The sequence below is a fragment of the Carassius auratus genome, unplaced genomic scaffold (genome assembly GCF_003368295.1).
Source record: "Carassius auratus strain Wakin unplaced genomic scaffold, ASM336829v1 scaf_tig00214826, whole genome shotgun sequence".
NCBI lineage: Eukaryota > Metazoa > Chordata > Actinopteri > Cypriniformes > Cyprinidae > Carassius > Carassius auratus.
Window position 1 is genome coordinate 117872 of NW_020527818.1, and position 15288 is coordinate 133159.

Consider the following 15288-nt stretch of genomic DNA (forward strand, 5'->3'; position numbering starts at 1 on the left):
TACTTAATTCTGTTTTACTCAGCTCAACTCTATTGTGTTGTAATGTACTCAACTTTATTCTACTTTTCTGTTCTCTAATGTCTCTGCTGTATCATCCTCTGCTAGTCTGCACTCTGCTCTGTTCTACTCTAATGTACTCAACGCTGCTCTATTTGACTCTATTTTTCTCTACTTTCAGTTCTACCCTACTCTATTCTGTTCTGCTCTGCTCTGTTTTATTACACGTTCCTGTACTCCACTTTGTTCACTTCTACACTATTTTCCTTTATGATAACCATGCTTTCTTGTGTTTGTGTTTTCCCAGCATTCTTTGGGAAGTATCTGAATGAGTATAACGGTACTTACATTCCTCCGGGCTGGAGGGAGTGGGTCGCCATGGTGAAGAATTCCCGCTTCTACAACTACACTCTGTGCAGGAACGGCGTCCGAGAGAAACACGGATCTGAATACTCAAAGGTCTGTGTGCAAGGTGGCCAAACATGTGGAAGCCTGTCTTTTCCTATAGCTCTCTGACAACAGAAAAGTTTGCTTATGAGGGGGTTATATGTGTTTGTATGTTAAGCTTTTGAATAACTGAGACTGAAGTATTTTAAATGAGTAGATTCATGATTCAGATCTCTGTACCTCCTGTAGGACTATTTGACAGATCTCATTACCAATGACAGCATCAGTTACTTCCGCATGTCAAAGAAGACCTACCCTCACCGACCCATCATGATGGTGATCAGTCACGCTGCCCCTCATGGCCCGGAGGACTCGGCCCCTCAGTACACTACTGCCTTCCCCAACGCTTCACAGCACATGTGAGACCAAACCTCCATTGCATGACATTTAATTAAGAGTGTATTGGTATTGGCTTTTTCTCTTTTTCGCCTTAATGGAAACGTCGCTGAAGCTGCATGTACTCCACCAATCTTTGTAAAAACTCATGTCACTCAAATGCCACTCAGTAGAGTTGTTATAATGGAAACAGTCCTCTTCAGCTCAAACTAACGTACCCACAGACACACACACACTTGTTTTTATCTGCCAGTTTTTCCTGCTTTTTTGCTGATTGGCCACTAGCTGGGACCAGTGTCTCTTTCTCTCCCTTCATTCATCTCATTCTCAATCCTTCTGACTCTGTCTATACTTTTCCCAGGGTCTGTTATCCTCCTGTCTGAGAGACACTGCAATTCTTTACACGCATGCCAGATACATACGTGATGATGAAAAGCATACTTGTACACACTCACCTAGTCTCGGATAAATCCTGTCAACATGTGATGTAGTTGTTTTTAGGTAGCTGGATTTGTTAAATCTCTAGGACCCCACTCCCCCTCTCTGTAATCTCAAAATCTCATTTTATAGTGCATGCCTACTTTTGTACCCGGCAACCTCATAAATTCAGGCTTTGGATACAGGAAATCCCCGATTCATAAAAATCTTCTTAAAGAATAAGTTAAATATTAAACATAAATGAAATGTATTTCATTTACGTTTGTTCAAATAAATTTGTAAACTTGTAAAAAAGAATTAAAAAAGATTTACCCTTTTCAGTAACACTTTATAATAACTGCACACTATTAATCATTAGTAAAGCATTAGGAAACAGTTAATTCATCATTTATAAAGCATTAATAGAAATTTATAAGCAGTTTATAAATACAGATATAAATGCTTTATACCTGTTTTAAAAGCATATCTATAATGTATTTAATAATTGTTTTTCATACTTTATTAATGATCAATTTAGCATTTCTAAATTAAGTATAACATTATTTACAAACCAGTTATTAAGGAGTTGTCAGTGGTTCATAAGATCACTTATAAATTGTAAGTCAATTATTGATAAACTATTTAAATGTGCATTCATACATCTTATTATTCAGATATACAGTAATAGTTCCTTAGAGTGTTAATAAATGGTTTATTAACATGTTTTTCAAGTGTAATTCAGGGTTAATTCAGGTAGATCTAAAACATGTAGTTGTTAGTTAACTATTTTTGTGAGCTCATCTAAAGTGAGGACTATTTATGCCTTATAAAGCTTTTACAAATGAGATTTAAAGGCTGTTAATAGTTCTATGTTCTGTATCACTGTGTTGTGTTTGTTTCCGTTTTTCTGTTTAGAAGATAACTGAGCCTTTAAAAATCCTTTATGCTTTACAAAGCATAACTAGCATCACTTTAGATGAGCTTACATAAATAGTTAACTGACCACTACCAAATGCTTTATAACTACCTGAATTTATTACATTTCTTGTGATCTTATGAATCACTGGCAACTCCTAAATAACTGGTTTGTAAATAATGATATAATTCATTGAGAAATGCTAAATTGATCATGAATAAAGTATGAATAAATACAGAATAAAGCATTTATATCTGTATTTATAGACTGCTTATTAATGTCTAATAATGCTTTATAAATTATGAATTATCTGTTTACTAATGCTTAATTAATGATTAATAGTGTGCAGTTATTATAAAGTGTTACCAACTGCTCACATACTTGCAATGCACTATAAATTACAGACTGATATATTTTATACATATAGAACAACAAGTAAAAAAATAAGCTTGAAGATTTACTTGTATGTAATTGTATAGAACGGATTTCATGCCCCAGATACATCCAAAAGCACACACACATAGACATATTATCTAGTTAACACACCACAAATGAGCAAACAAAAGCCTCCAATGTCTCTAAATCTCTCTCTGTCTGTGTCTCTCTCTCCTCAGATTCGATTTTCTTTCAGGACACTGGTGTCTAAGCATAAAATCATAAAAAATTTAGTCAGGAATGAAATCAGACGTTAAAGGGACAGAATGTTCACAAACATGCACATTCGCTTTCTCAGGCTGTCCAATGAGGGAGAAATCTAAAATAGATGCATAGATATACATTTTTTGATTGGTAAATGGGAAGCTATTTAAACTGTGTGTGTGTGGGGGGGGGGGGGGGGTGCGTGTGTGTGTGCTTCGTAAGCTTTCTGTTGTAGTTTAACAGGCGTTTGATTGTCCATTAGAGTAGATATAAACCAGGAGGTGCAAACCTACCCACATTATGACTCACATAAACATCTTCCTTTCAAAGAAAGTGCTCAAGTCAGAGTGTCTGGAACTTTAACTTTTAGTTTTTATTATTTATCTGATATCATCACACTTTTTTTACCAATAAGAAACAAATAGCCTTGCTCCTGTTTTGCCTGTCCCGTCTCTTTTGGAACACAAACTCTTCATAAAACTTGTTTTATGATTCCCATACACCTCTATAAGATCGCCACCCTTCTCACTGAGTTTATATTGCAATGAAATATGTCACTTTTTTCAACCTTATAGCCATAGAAATTAATATGCATTTATCATTCTCCTGCTGTCGTGGGAGAATGCTCTACAATTCCTCTATCCTCTCTTAACGTCCCATGAAAAACTCCAGAGACTGCCCTCAATCTCTCATTCAGTCTGCTGCAAACCACCCGCCACCATCCATAATGGCCTCCTGCTAGTCCTGTACTTCTCTGCTCCTTGCCCTCGTACAGTGCTGTATGTGATTAACCCCTCGTTGCCCCCAGACTGCCACAAGGCCACTGCAGAGATATTGTCCAAATCCTCACAGAGAGTCTGAGAGCTTGTATTATTCGTCGGGAAAATCCCCTTGTTCTCATCGCCACGTGATCCCTCTGCACCTGTTTCATCTCCATCATTCCTCTGATGGAGAGAATAATGAAAATATGATCAGAAAATAACAAGAAAGGGAGAAAGAGCGTTTTGAGAGGATTAAAAGGATTATATGTACACCAATAAAGAAGATGAAACCAGAGAGAAAGAGAGAGTAAATTTAAGAATAAAGTTTGATGTTAGCGTGTTCTTAAGCTAATGCCTTTATAGTCTTAACTTAAAAATACAGATCACTTAAACATTGCACAGAATAGTGTGTTGTGATAAAACTATATTTTTAAACGTTTCTGTATTGTAGGGCTGTGCCAAAAATCGAATGGGATTTTCATGCACATCTCATCAGCAAAGACGCTTCTGTAATTAGAAGTATATCTCCCAGCACGTGCGTTCAGATCATGGTTGCCAGGTGGTTTTCACAACAAATCCTGCTCAGTTGCTTCTCAAAACTAGTCCAAAACTAGCCCAATCGCATTTCCAGGAGGTTCCCCGATAAAAAATTGCTTTCCGGGGTTAAAATTTAAGTTTTATGGCATGGTTGCCTTGGTAAAGCTCGCATTTTAGGGGCTAAATATCACGTTATTTCTATTGGGGTCGCTTCCACCCGCGCACATGAGAAACAGCCACAGACTTGGCAACATTGGTTGGCATTTGCTACACCGAGCCGTAATTCACTGACAATCTACACAAAATCGATTTTAAAATCGGTGGCGATTATTTGTCGATTTTGAAAGCGATTTTGTGTTAGTTGTCGGTAGTCTACGGCTCTGTGTAGTAACTGCCGCTCTACCTGAACCAGTGTTGCCAAGTCTGCGATTGTTTTTCATGTCCGCGGTTTGAAAAAACCCCAATACCAATAACGTGATATTTAGCCCCTAAAATGCGAATTTTACCAAGACAACCATGCCAAAAAACAAAACGTATATGTTAACCCCGGGAAGCATTTTTTTTTATCTGGGAACCTCCTGGAATCGCGATTAGTTTTGGACTAGTTTTGAGAAGCAACAGGGCAGGATTTGTTGTGAAAAACTGGCAACCCTGATCTGAACACACGTGCTGGAGATAATACTTCCAATTAAAGGAGCGTTTTTACTGATGAGATTTGCATGAAAATCGCATTCGATTTTTTTGCACAGCCCTACTGTATTGAATAAAATATTTATCAACTATAAATTTTACTCATCTTGAATGAGTGTACTCAGGCAATCCGGAAAGGAACTAATACAAAGGATAAAGAAAGCAGATGCAATTTTGACTGTAATACGTGTGTTTTTGTAAAATGCAGAAACTACCTCTGGAAGCTTGAAACATTTTAGACCCTGTTTAACTACATGTTAATATAATGTGCAGAAAATGTTGATGAGTGAATCATTAAACAAATCAGAATTATTATTTTTTGTAAATTCTTTTAAATAATAGATGAAAAAACAATCCCCACCGCTGCTTCTTAATTTCTGGTACAGCAGTAGGGAAATATTAATTAAAGTATGTCACATGTTATTATGTGTCTACAGTGGGTTGACCGCACACTCAGTTTTGAATCAGAGCTACTGTCTAGACAGAAAGAAATAGAAACAAGTGACAAAGGACCAGCAGTACATATTTCTTTCAAGTCCCAGTACAGACAGAAATAGATACACTAATGAGAGACAGAGAGAGCTACATCGTCCCTTGTTGTCACTAAGTTGTTATCAGTTTGAATATACGGCACCCTCAAAACAAGGCCAGGCAGCGAGCAGAGCGGCGTGATGATGCTCGCATTGATTTGTCTGTAGAAGGACTTTAAATAATGGCTGTAAACAATAGAGCCAGGGGCTCACAACTATAAAGGTATGGAGTGTAAGTGCTGTTTGTTTCTAATAGGCCTCTCACACCTGTCACAGGATTGAAGAGGAGGAGCTACAAACTCTTCTCTATCTTTCTATCCCTCGATAATGGTTGAACAGCCATCACATTCACAGAATGTCAGTCTGTCAGTCAGCGCCTGAGAAACCATAAGACTGTAAAATTGCAATGTGTCATTTTCAAGGAGAGAGAGCTCAGTCGATTGCTGTCATTTGTAATTCTGACCATACAAACACACACAGACGCACTTTCACACATTCACGTAGACACATCCCAGCTGTCAAAATCTGTCTTCTTGCTTTCCTCCAACATCACCAGAACAGAGTCGACAAAGTGTCTCGAGATGCTCTGAAAACTCTCTCGATTTCCCTCGGCCGTGCTTCAGCGCGTCCACTGACTGCCACTCTTCTCTTCTCCTTTCAGAACGCCCAGTTATAACTACGCCCCTAATCCAGACAAACACTGGATTATGCGTTACACCGGCCCCATGAAGCCCATTCACATGGAGTTCACCAACATGCTGCAGCGCAAGAGACTGCAGACGCTGCTGTCCGTGGATGACAGTGTGGAGAAGGTACATCAGTTACACACACGTTACACAAACTACACAAAATGTGCATAAGTATAATACATTTTTATCTAAATATAGAAGTAGAATATTTAGAAACTGTTCTTAACCTTTCTTGAATCCTTTTGAATTTGTAAGAAAACATGGCAACCCTTTATTTTAAGGACCAATTCTCACTATTAACTAGCATGCATAATAAGAAACACATATTGGCTGTTTATTAGTACTTATAAAGCACATATTAATGCCTTATTTTGCATGACCATATTTTAGATCCCCTAATCCCACCCCAAAACTAAATTTAACAACTACTTCACTACTAATATGGAGCAAATTATTTATCTGTATGAATTATTTCCCCAGTTGTCAACATTTCCACATTTACTCCAGATATACCATGGTGATAAATAATTATAACTTTTGTATACCATTGTATTCGCATTGTACTTTACCGTACTTTAACAGTTACTTTAACAGTTACTTTAACACGCTTTTGTCTTTTCTGCAACCACAAAAGAAGCTGTTGTACCTTATCATTTATTCAATCATTGTAATGTCTCTTCTTTCTGAATGTAGATATACAACATGTTGGTGGACACTGGGGAGCTGGACAACACATACGTGATCTACACAGCTGACCACGGGTATCACATCGGTCAGTTCGGACTGGTCAAGGGGAAATCCATGCCCTACGAGTTTGACATCAGAGTTCCCTTTTACATCCGTGGCCCAAATGTGGAGGCAGGAGGCATGTGAGTGCTCTCACTTGTGTGTGTGTGTGTGTGTGTGTGTCCGATGACGCCATCCAATAGACAAGACAAAGACAACCATCACAAAAAACATAGTGGTTTTAGATGATAGTACCACAATAAATCAATGTACATATATGTATCCATATATTTATTTATATAAATACAAAAAATGTATATAATGTAATAGAATTGTAATGCAATGCAGAATTGATTTATGTCTATAGTAATTTGTGTTTTGGTACAGAGGCCCGAGTTACTCTTTAATGAGGTCTGATGTTGATTTATGGGGTTTTAATGACTTTCCAATGTCCTGCTGTATAATGAGAGAGGGAATGAGATCATGTTGCAGGCCATATTTGAACCTGCATCCCCACGGGAGCACCAGACCAGAGCTCTGTTTAAATGTAGAAAACTCGCTCTCTTTCTCTCATCAGTATTTTATATCATTACTCACTAGTCTGCTGTGTGGTCTGGCTTCTCTCTTTCTCAGAAAAGCTGATTAACAGCTGTAAAGTCCACTCATGTGAAGACCACAAGACTTTTTACCGTGCAAGAAAGCCACAGAAAAGAGGATAAAGTGTTTGGCAAGAGTCTCAGGGTGAGAAAGGCACAGCTGGGGCCAGTTCAACATCAGATGAGCCTTTAGGCAATAAAATCAGAGCGAGAGGAGCCTTTACTTTTTGAAGACTGAGCCGATGTGATTGGATTAATCTCCACTGAGGATTTGAAACAGCCAGTTGAAACTGACGTCAGTTTCTGAATCATTTTTTTCATCAAAATTAACAGCCACATTAGGGGTTTGATGTGCTCTTCAGCGTCAGAAAGTGAATGTTTCATTACATTTATTCATTTAGCTGATGCTTTTATCCAAAGCGACTTACAATTGCTATATATATCAAAGGTCACACGCCTCTGGAGCAACTAGGGGTTAAGTGTCTTGCTCAGGGACACATTGGTGTCTTATAGTGGATTCAAACCCGGGTCTCTCACACCAATGGCATGTGTTTTATCCACTGCACCAACAACACCCCCTATTTTAAATAATAGAATAAATACAAATATGTTGTATTTATGATGATGAGCATCTCAAAGCACTTTACGAATAAAAGTATAAAAAGAGAAACAAATAATAATAATAATAATAATAATAATATATAAAAATAAATACAAATAAAAATGCATCAAAATTTAAGAAAAACATAATATAAAATAGTTTTTATCTATTATATCTATTTCTAATTGTTTTATTTTTTCTACTCTATTATAATAAAATATATGTATTATTATTATTATTATTATTATTATTATTATTATTATTATTATTATTATTATTATTATTATTATTATTATTATTATTATTAGCTTGTTTTAATAATTGACAATTCAATAAATTGTTAAAAATGTTTGAAAAGAATCAGCATTGTCATTACAGCAGTAATAAAGTCCCCAAAAATATCTTTTGGGGACGGTTTGAATATTGTTTTGGACAATGGGGAGCCTCGCTTGGAGTCAGATGCTTCACATTTATCTCAATGGCAGTTGCTCAGGGGGCACGTGTAGCCTTGAAAGTATGTGACCTGCATGCTGCCATCTTTGCTCATGGACAGTGTGCATCTGAATGCCCAATACTTCACTGGGTATACAACCATCTTGAGTGATGTTGCAGAAATTAGGAAAATGACCCACCTACTGTATCATTGTGCACCACATCCGTGGATGATGACTTTTCAAAGACACAAAGTATATTGTTGCATAATGCATACTGTTTTACATACTAATCGTGAACAGTATGCACAGTAGGATATTCAGTGTAGTACAGCTTTTTGAGCAAGTCCTAGATTTCTCTGTTTGTCTCACCGTCTCTGTTATCTGTCAGTGTTTATGTACTGCTCGTCTGGTTTATGACCATTATATCAAATGGTGACCCCCTCTTCTGTTTCCATAGCAACGCCCACATCGTGTTGAACATAGACTTGGCCCCCACCATCCTGGACATCGCAGGGATGGACGTTCCCCCAGACATGGACGGCAAGTCCATCCTCAAGCTCCTGGACACGGACCGCATGATGAACCGGTGAGGGTGCCTCCTGAAGTGTGCCTTTTATTTTTTTATTTTTTTGAGTATTTCAGAAGCTGAGAGCCAAGCGCTTCCTTGGTTTCATCAGCAGAACAAAATAAGTCAACTCAATTGGTATAGTTTGAAGAAAATGGAGGTATTGAAAAACTGATGAACTGTCCACAAGCCTGGAGATATGAAGAAAGTTTGGTATATCAAGGGGTGATTTCACTAATGCTGGGTACACACCAAAAGAAAAATAGGGATGATTTTGGGCTGATTTCCCCATTTCCGTTGATCCAACTATGTCCCGATTATCTTGATGGTTCTACAGATTATTTTATCAAATTTTCCCTTGGTGTGAGGTGTGTTAAGAGTGTCTGAACATGATCGGAAGAACGTTGGAGCCGTCCCGATCGTGAATCGTAAATATTCAAACATGTTTAATATTTTATATTAATATTGCTCCTCAGTGTTATCTTTTTAGTAATCAACAGCACTAGCTACTTCTCTAAATTACTTGATCAGCTGGTAATGCGGAGTTCCCTGAGGATAGCGACACACTACATTTAGTTTAATCCTAAAGCTATCAGAGCCTTTAGGAACAACACCTCGCCTCGCTTCGTTGTCAGTGAGTGACAGCAGATGGCGGTCTGCCAGGCATCCTACTGGCACAACCCCTCATCACCGCCAGACCTGCTGAAATCTCATCTCTGCACTCTTCCTCTAGCCAGCGTACCTCTTTTATTTCAGATGAGAGGAAGAGATGCATACCTCAGCAGGAGGGGGGGGGGGCAGGAAATAAGAAATGCAGAGAGAAAGAGGGGCTTTCAGGAAAGATGAGTGACAGTGAGAACGAGGGCTTGCACTCAGTCACCTCAGATAGACACTCATTAGATATAATTTAGATTTCATCAGTTTCCACGTGTTTTTGGTTTTAAGAGCACCTCTAACAGTTTCTAGGGTCTATTTTTGCCATATCACTCACCCCTAACTAAAAATACACTACATATAATGATTTTAATTCATGATGAGCTTGTTTTAATTTCAGATTTTTTTTTTTTTTTTTTTTTTGGGGGGGGGGGGGGTCTCCACCTTATTTTTAAGGCTTCCAGTGTCATTCACTTCCAGCTATTTTTAACTGTACAAAACGGGTCATTTTGGTGTTTGATATTGCAAACTAGTGTATCTTACCATGTTATTTTAATGTATTACCTCAATTATGAACACACTGGTTTGTAGTGCAAACAGCTTTACCACTTTGGTATTCTTCTGGTTATTTCCCTTCAGCGGTTAATGAGCCGTAAGTCTCGCACATTCACAGAAAACGGCTTACTTCTGCGTTGAAAAATAAGGTGGATGAAGTGATATCATAATCAAAAAGGCTCATTCAGAGATTGAAATTCTAGAAAAAGAAAGTAGTAAAGAAAAGAAAGTACTGCTTCACTGTTTTTATTGAAGCATGTTTCTGCCACTGAATAAAAAAATAAAACAAGGTAATTGCGATGTTTTACCTCCCATGCTGACTTTTTTTCTCAGAATTGCGAGAAAGGTCAGAATTGTGAGATATAAATTCAGAATTGAGAGTTATAAAGTCCAATTCTGAGGGGAAAAGTTTCTCAGAATTGAATTTATATCTCGCAGTTCTACGAAAAAAAGTCAGAATAGCGAGTTTATATCACACATTTCTGACTTTGGAACATGCACTTGCGAAAAAAAAAAAAGTCAGAATGAGAAGTAAAAAGTCGCAATTACCGTGTGTAACAAAGTTCGTAGTATGGGAAGGGGGGGAGGAGGCAGCGGGAACCGGCGAACATTTAAATACAACTTTAATAACAAAATAAACACGCAACAGCGCTCCTCGCGGAGGACTGCCGCGCACAAACAAAAACCAAAACACAAAATAAAACCCAGGCCTGGTCCTCTCTCGTCTTGCACTGCCGTCACTCCTCCTTTTATCCTTCTGGAGCTCCTCCGTGGGACTCAAGACTGGTGACTCGTGCAGGTTTCGCTCATTATCGCTTTCACTCCCCCGGCCTCGCTCCGTTCCCACGGCTCTCGGGGAACTTCATTGGTGGAAATGTGCTTTTATTAATAAACTGACTTTGTGGTGGAACCAACATAACAGAACATTAAGAACATGAAACAGGAAATTATATCATAGTGAGGACCCTCATGACACAATTTTAAAGTATCATTCATGTCCATTACGCAAATAACAAGGAGCAAAGTACACATAACGTCAGCTCTGGGGTTTGTGCAATGATGATGCCTTGGCAAATACCACTAACAATAGGAGTCTGAATAGGAGAAAAGGCCAGCCGTAACACTCCGGAATCTGGCTGAAGCTCCTGTGGAGATCAGAGAGGTGTGTGAGAGCACCGATCGATAGCTCATATCTGTACAGAAGGTCAGGAGGTGCACACAGCACTTGTGTTTCCTCATCTCCTGTTCTTCATCAGCGATAGTAGAGGCGAGGAACAACACTTTCAATTGCAGGCTGGATTTCCGTTTAAGCTGTTTGTCATTTTTGTGCATTACTACTTTTTTCACTCTCTTTCAATCTCGGTCTCAATTTGTTGGATTTAGTCATCATTTGAGTTCACTGAGAAACGGGCCAATTTCTGGCCAATTTGCTGTTCCAGGTGATCAGTAACAAAGCCGTAGATCATTATCCATCCGTCTCTCCTTATTGCAGGTTCCAGCTCAACAAGAAAGGAAAAGTGTGGCGGGACTCGTTCCTGGTGGAGAGAGGGTGAGTCAGCGCAAATTAAATGTGAAAACAGCCCGAGAGCTCTGGGTTTTCGGTGTGAAAGGTCAGCATATATTTATTCAGATAACATGAGGTTTTGCTTTACTTCTCTGGCTGACAGAAAACTGCTGCATAAAGTGTTGAATGATGAGAAAGATATGGCCCAAGAGGAGAACTACCTGCCCAAATACCAACGCGTTAAAGACCTGTGCCAGCGCGCAGAGTACCAGACGCCATGTGAACAGATCGGTCAGGTACAGCAACAAACACACAGAAGAATCCTTCCTCTTCATTTTTTTTTCTGATAATCTCTGACATAATAAATTAAATTAGACAGGATCACAACCCACTTTTCCACAGTATTACAAGTCCAGTGTTTCAGACTTAACATTCATTTGTTGATGCATGCATTCACCGACCAACAAAATCCTGAGAGCCGAAAGCAGCAGATTTTGGACATTCCACATCATAATGTTATTGTTTTCCTTTTGATTTTGACTTGCAAATGAGCAAAAACTCTTCTGCTGACCTCAATATGTCACATAGACTATTTAAAACACTAAAATCTCACGTTCAATCGTTTGTGCATAACATAATAAATATTCATGAGCTAGGTCTTCACCAGCTAAAGCCATCAGAACCAGGACGTCTGTGAACTACTTTTACCCACCACTCAGGAAAACACCTTAGCAGTGTGATATTTCTGAGCTGTCAGATCAGACACCTGAAATTTCATGCTCTCATTTTCACTCTAACAAGACTGGCCCACTGTAGTCCTCCAGGGACCTGCAGCCCGCTCCTGCATTATCTATTCTCTCCATCCCTTTCTCTTTTTTCCATCTCTTTATTTTTTTTTTTTATGTCAGGCTTTATTCCTCCATCGGCTTTTCTCCTTTGATCAGGGAACAGTCTGTCGTCACAAACCTTCACACCTATGCAAAGCAAGAAAAAGTCTAAATTTCAAAGCAATAAAAAGGGGAAACTGCACCTGGAGAAAGTGTTGTTTGTGTGAACCAGCTGTCTGCATTGTTTTAACACCTTATTTACTTAAAGGGATATTACACCAACTCTATTGCCTTTGTTCCCATCACCTTTAGTGATCATTATCAATAAGATATTATTTGAAAACTTTTTGTAATCTTGACAAAACACAGTCTCAGGGTTCCATAATAGATTACTTTTTTGTGATAGAAGTAATATTATGACAGAAATTAATGAATTTTGACAGGATTCAAAATTCATCAAAAAAATAAATGATGTGGTGTTTGATGTTTTTGGTATAGTGCCTAAACAAAATCTCACTGGAATTTTTTTTTTTTTTTTTTTTTTTTTTTTGTGATGTCAACTTCAAATTTGGAATGTGACTTAGATATATGGCTTTAGTTTTATAGCAATTCTAGATTCCAAAATACTTTACAGTATAATGTACAGTATATTTTGGTGCAGTACATTTTCTCAAATTTATCTGTATGGTGCTTTTCACAATTCATTGTGTTTCAAAGTAACTTTAGAGGAAATTATGATGTTGATGTTTATAATATTTTAATATCTTCATGTCTTACGGTTGCATTTAACAGATTAGAGCCAGAAAGTAATATAGTTTACATTTAGAAATATATTCCATTTGTTGTTATTAACACCATAAAGTGCATTAAACACAGTTGCCTCAGTTTCCCAAACTGGGGTTTGTGAAAGAACTTATGGGGGTTCACAAGTTTAATAAAAAGTCAATATTTAATTAAATTGTAAAAATCTCAATTAAATCATTTTTACCTACAACAACAAAAAAAATAAAAAAAAAACACTTTATAAATTTATGAAATAGTATACCTGTTTACCTGCATGTCATTTGACCATTGGAATAATATGTAATCATGTAATCAAAATACGAGTATTTTAAAACATAATTTCTGGAATCTGATTAAACATTCAGCATTACATATAATCCGTTAATCTGCACTGTATATATCCAACGGCAAACACAGAGCTGTGCAATAATACAGCTGGTTAGTAATAATAATAATACAGGATGATATAAAATAGCACCTGCTACAGAATGCTGGATTGGCACTTATAGGTTCCTTCTTTCATTTACAAGCCCATGTATTTAACAGCGAGGCCACTAAAAGCGACAAATATGAAAGGCATGTTTATCTCCTCTCTCTGATCGTGTGCAGCTCCAAGTGCTGTGTAACTTATGTTCCCCATTAACGACTCTTTTTAACAAGGTGGATGTGTGTTATTCACACAGGAATGAGCTAAGATTAAGATAATTTGTGTAAGATAAATAAGATAAGTGAGTCATTTCAAGAGAGCTGGCTTTCTATAAAAAAAAAGGTATGCTATGGTATCAAATGGCAATGCTATGGCACTTTGATATGCATCATGTATTTGAACGATGATGTATTCATGTACTATTATATTCTAGGTATTCTCGATTATATATATACACGTGCATCAGTGTGTCCCTCTTTGTCTGTCTCGGCAGAAGTGGCAGTGTGTTGAAGACGCCACAGGGAAGCTGAGGTTGACTAAATGCAAAGGCATGGCCCGTCTGTCTGCAGTGCAGAAGCCATCTGTATCCAGCATTAAATCACAGATTTATCTGCAGAGCATGAGCACTGATGTCAGCGTGAACTCTGAGCCTCAGGGCTGCAACTGCGAACCCAAAAGCTACAGACTGAGCACCTTCTCCAAGAATAAGCTGCTTGCCAAAAAGAGTGAGTACGAGTAGACACTGAGCAATAAACTCACACAGCAACAAGTGCTCCAAAAATCATCCGGGATGCACACTGAATTATTCTCGTAGCCTCTGCTGCCCTCTAGTGTAAAAAAAATATTAGTCATATACGTGTGTGTGCGTGCGTGCGTGTGTGTGTGTGTGTGTGTGTGTGTGATTAATGATATTCAGATCTATTATTATTATTATCAAATTAATATAATATATTTCTTTATCATTAGAATTAAAATATGTGTATTTAATGTAATGAATCATATGTTTCAAAATACATTAAAAATAATAATTATGTATAAACACTACCTTTCAAAGGTTTGTTGTTGGTAAGTTTTTATTAATTCTCTCATGCTTACCAAGGCTGCATTGATTTGATCAAAAATACTGTAGAGTATTAATATTTTGAAATATTTTTATAGATTAAAATAACTGCTGAACTAGAAAATAATGTCTGGAATATGTAGTAATATAATTATGTATATTTTTTTTTATTTTTTTTATTTTTTAATGTTTAAAGACCTGACTTGATTTGTTAAAAAAATAAAAAAGTCTTTATGTTATATTGTATCTAACATGAAGAAAAAATAAGTAATCGACGAGTGATAATGGCAAGTCCTGCGTTTGATTGACAGAACTGAAATCACTGAAGAGCTACTCCAGGAACCGCTTTACTCGTGCTGCTTCCCTGGAGATGGGAGGAGACCTGTACGCAGTGGACCTGGATCATGAACACCGGCTCTCAGGCCCCTCGGGCCCCAGGAACATCAGCCTCAGGCAGAACACAACGGACGAGGACGAGTTCAGCGGTGTGGGACCCACTGCAGTCAGCCAGACCAACAACAGCCTCCCTGTGCCCTCCTCTATCAAAGTCACTCACAGGTGAGGAGCGAGTGTGCTTCAGTATTATGGACCAAAGAA

At 37.8% G+C, this 15288-nt stretch overlaps 1 protein-coding gene across 5 annotated transcripts in view; it reads left to right on the forward strand.

Moving 5' to 3' along the window:
* The window catches only part of LOC113093007 (extracellular sulfatase Sulf-2-like), a 134051-nt gene that overhangs the window by 110913 nt on the left and 7850 nt on the right, over nucleotides 1–15288 (forward strand). For all 5 annotated transcript variants that reach the window (XM_026258834.1, XM_026258837.1, XM_026258838.1 and 2 more), the window contains 9 exons: nucleotides 305–456; nucleotides 634–803; nucleotides 5932–6082; nucleotides 6653–6828; nucleotides 8774–8902; nucleotides 11583–11639; nucleotides 11758–11890; nucleotides 14125–14356; nucleotides 15003–15249. In XM_026258834.1, coding sequence (XP_026114619.1) covers nucleotides 305–456; nucleotides 634–803; nucleotides 5932–6082; nucleotides 6653–6828; nucleotides 8774–8902; nucleotides 11583–11639; nucleotides 11758–11890; nucleotides 14125–14356; nucleotides 15003–15249 — 1447 coding nt within the window. The remainder of the gene's footprint in view (nucleotides 1–304; nucleotides 457–633; nucleotides 804–5931; nucleotides 6083–6652; nucleotides 6829–8773; nucleotides 8903–11582; nucleotides 11640–11757; nucleotides 11891–14124; nucleotides 14357–15002; nucleotides 15250–15288) is intronic.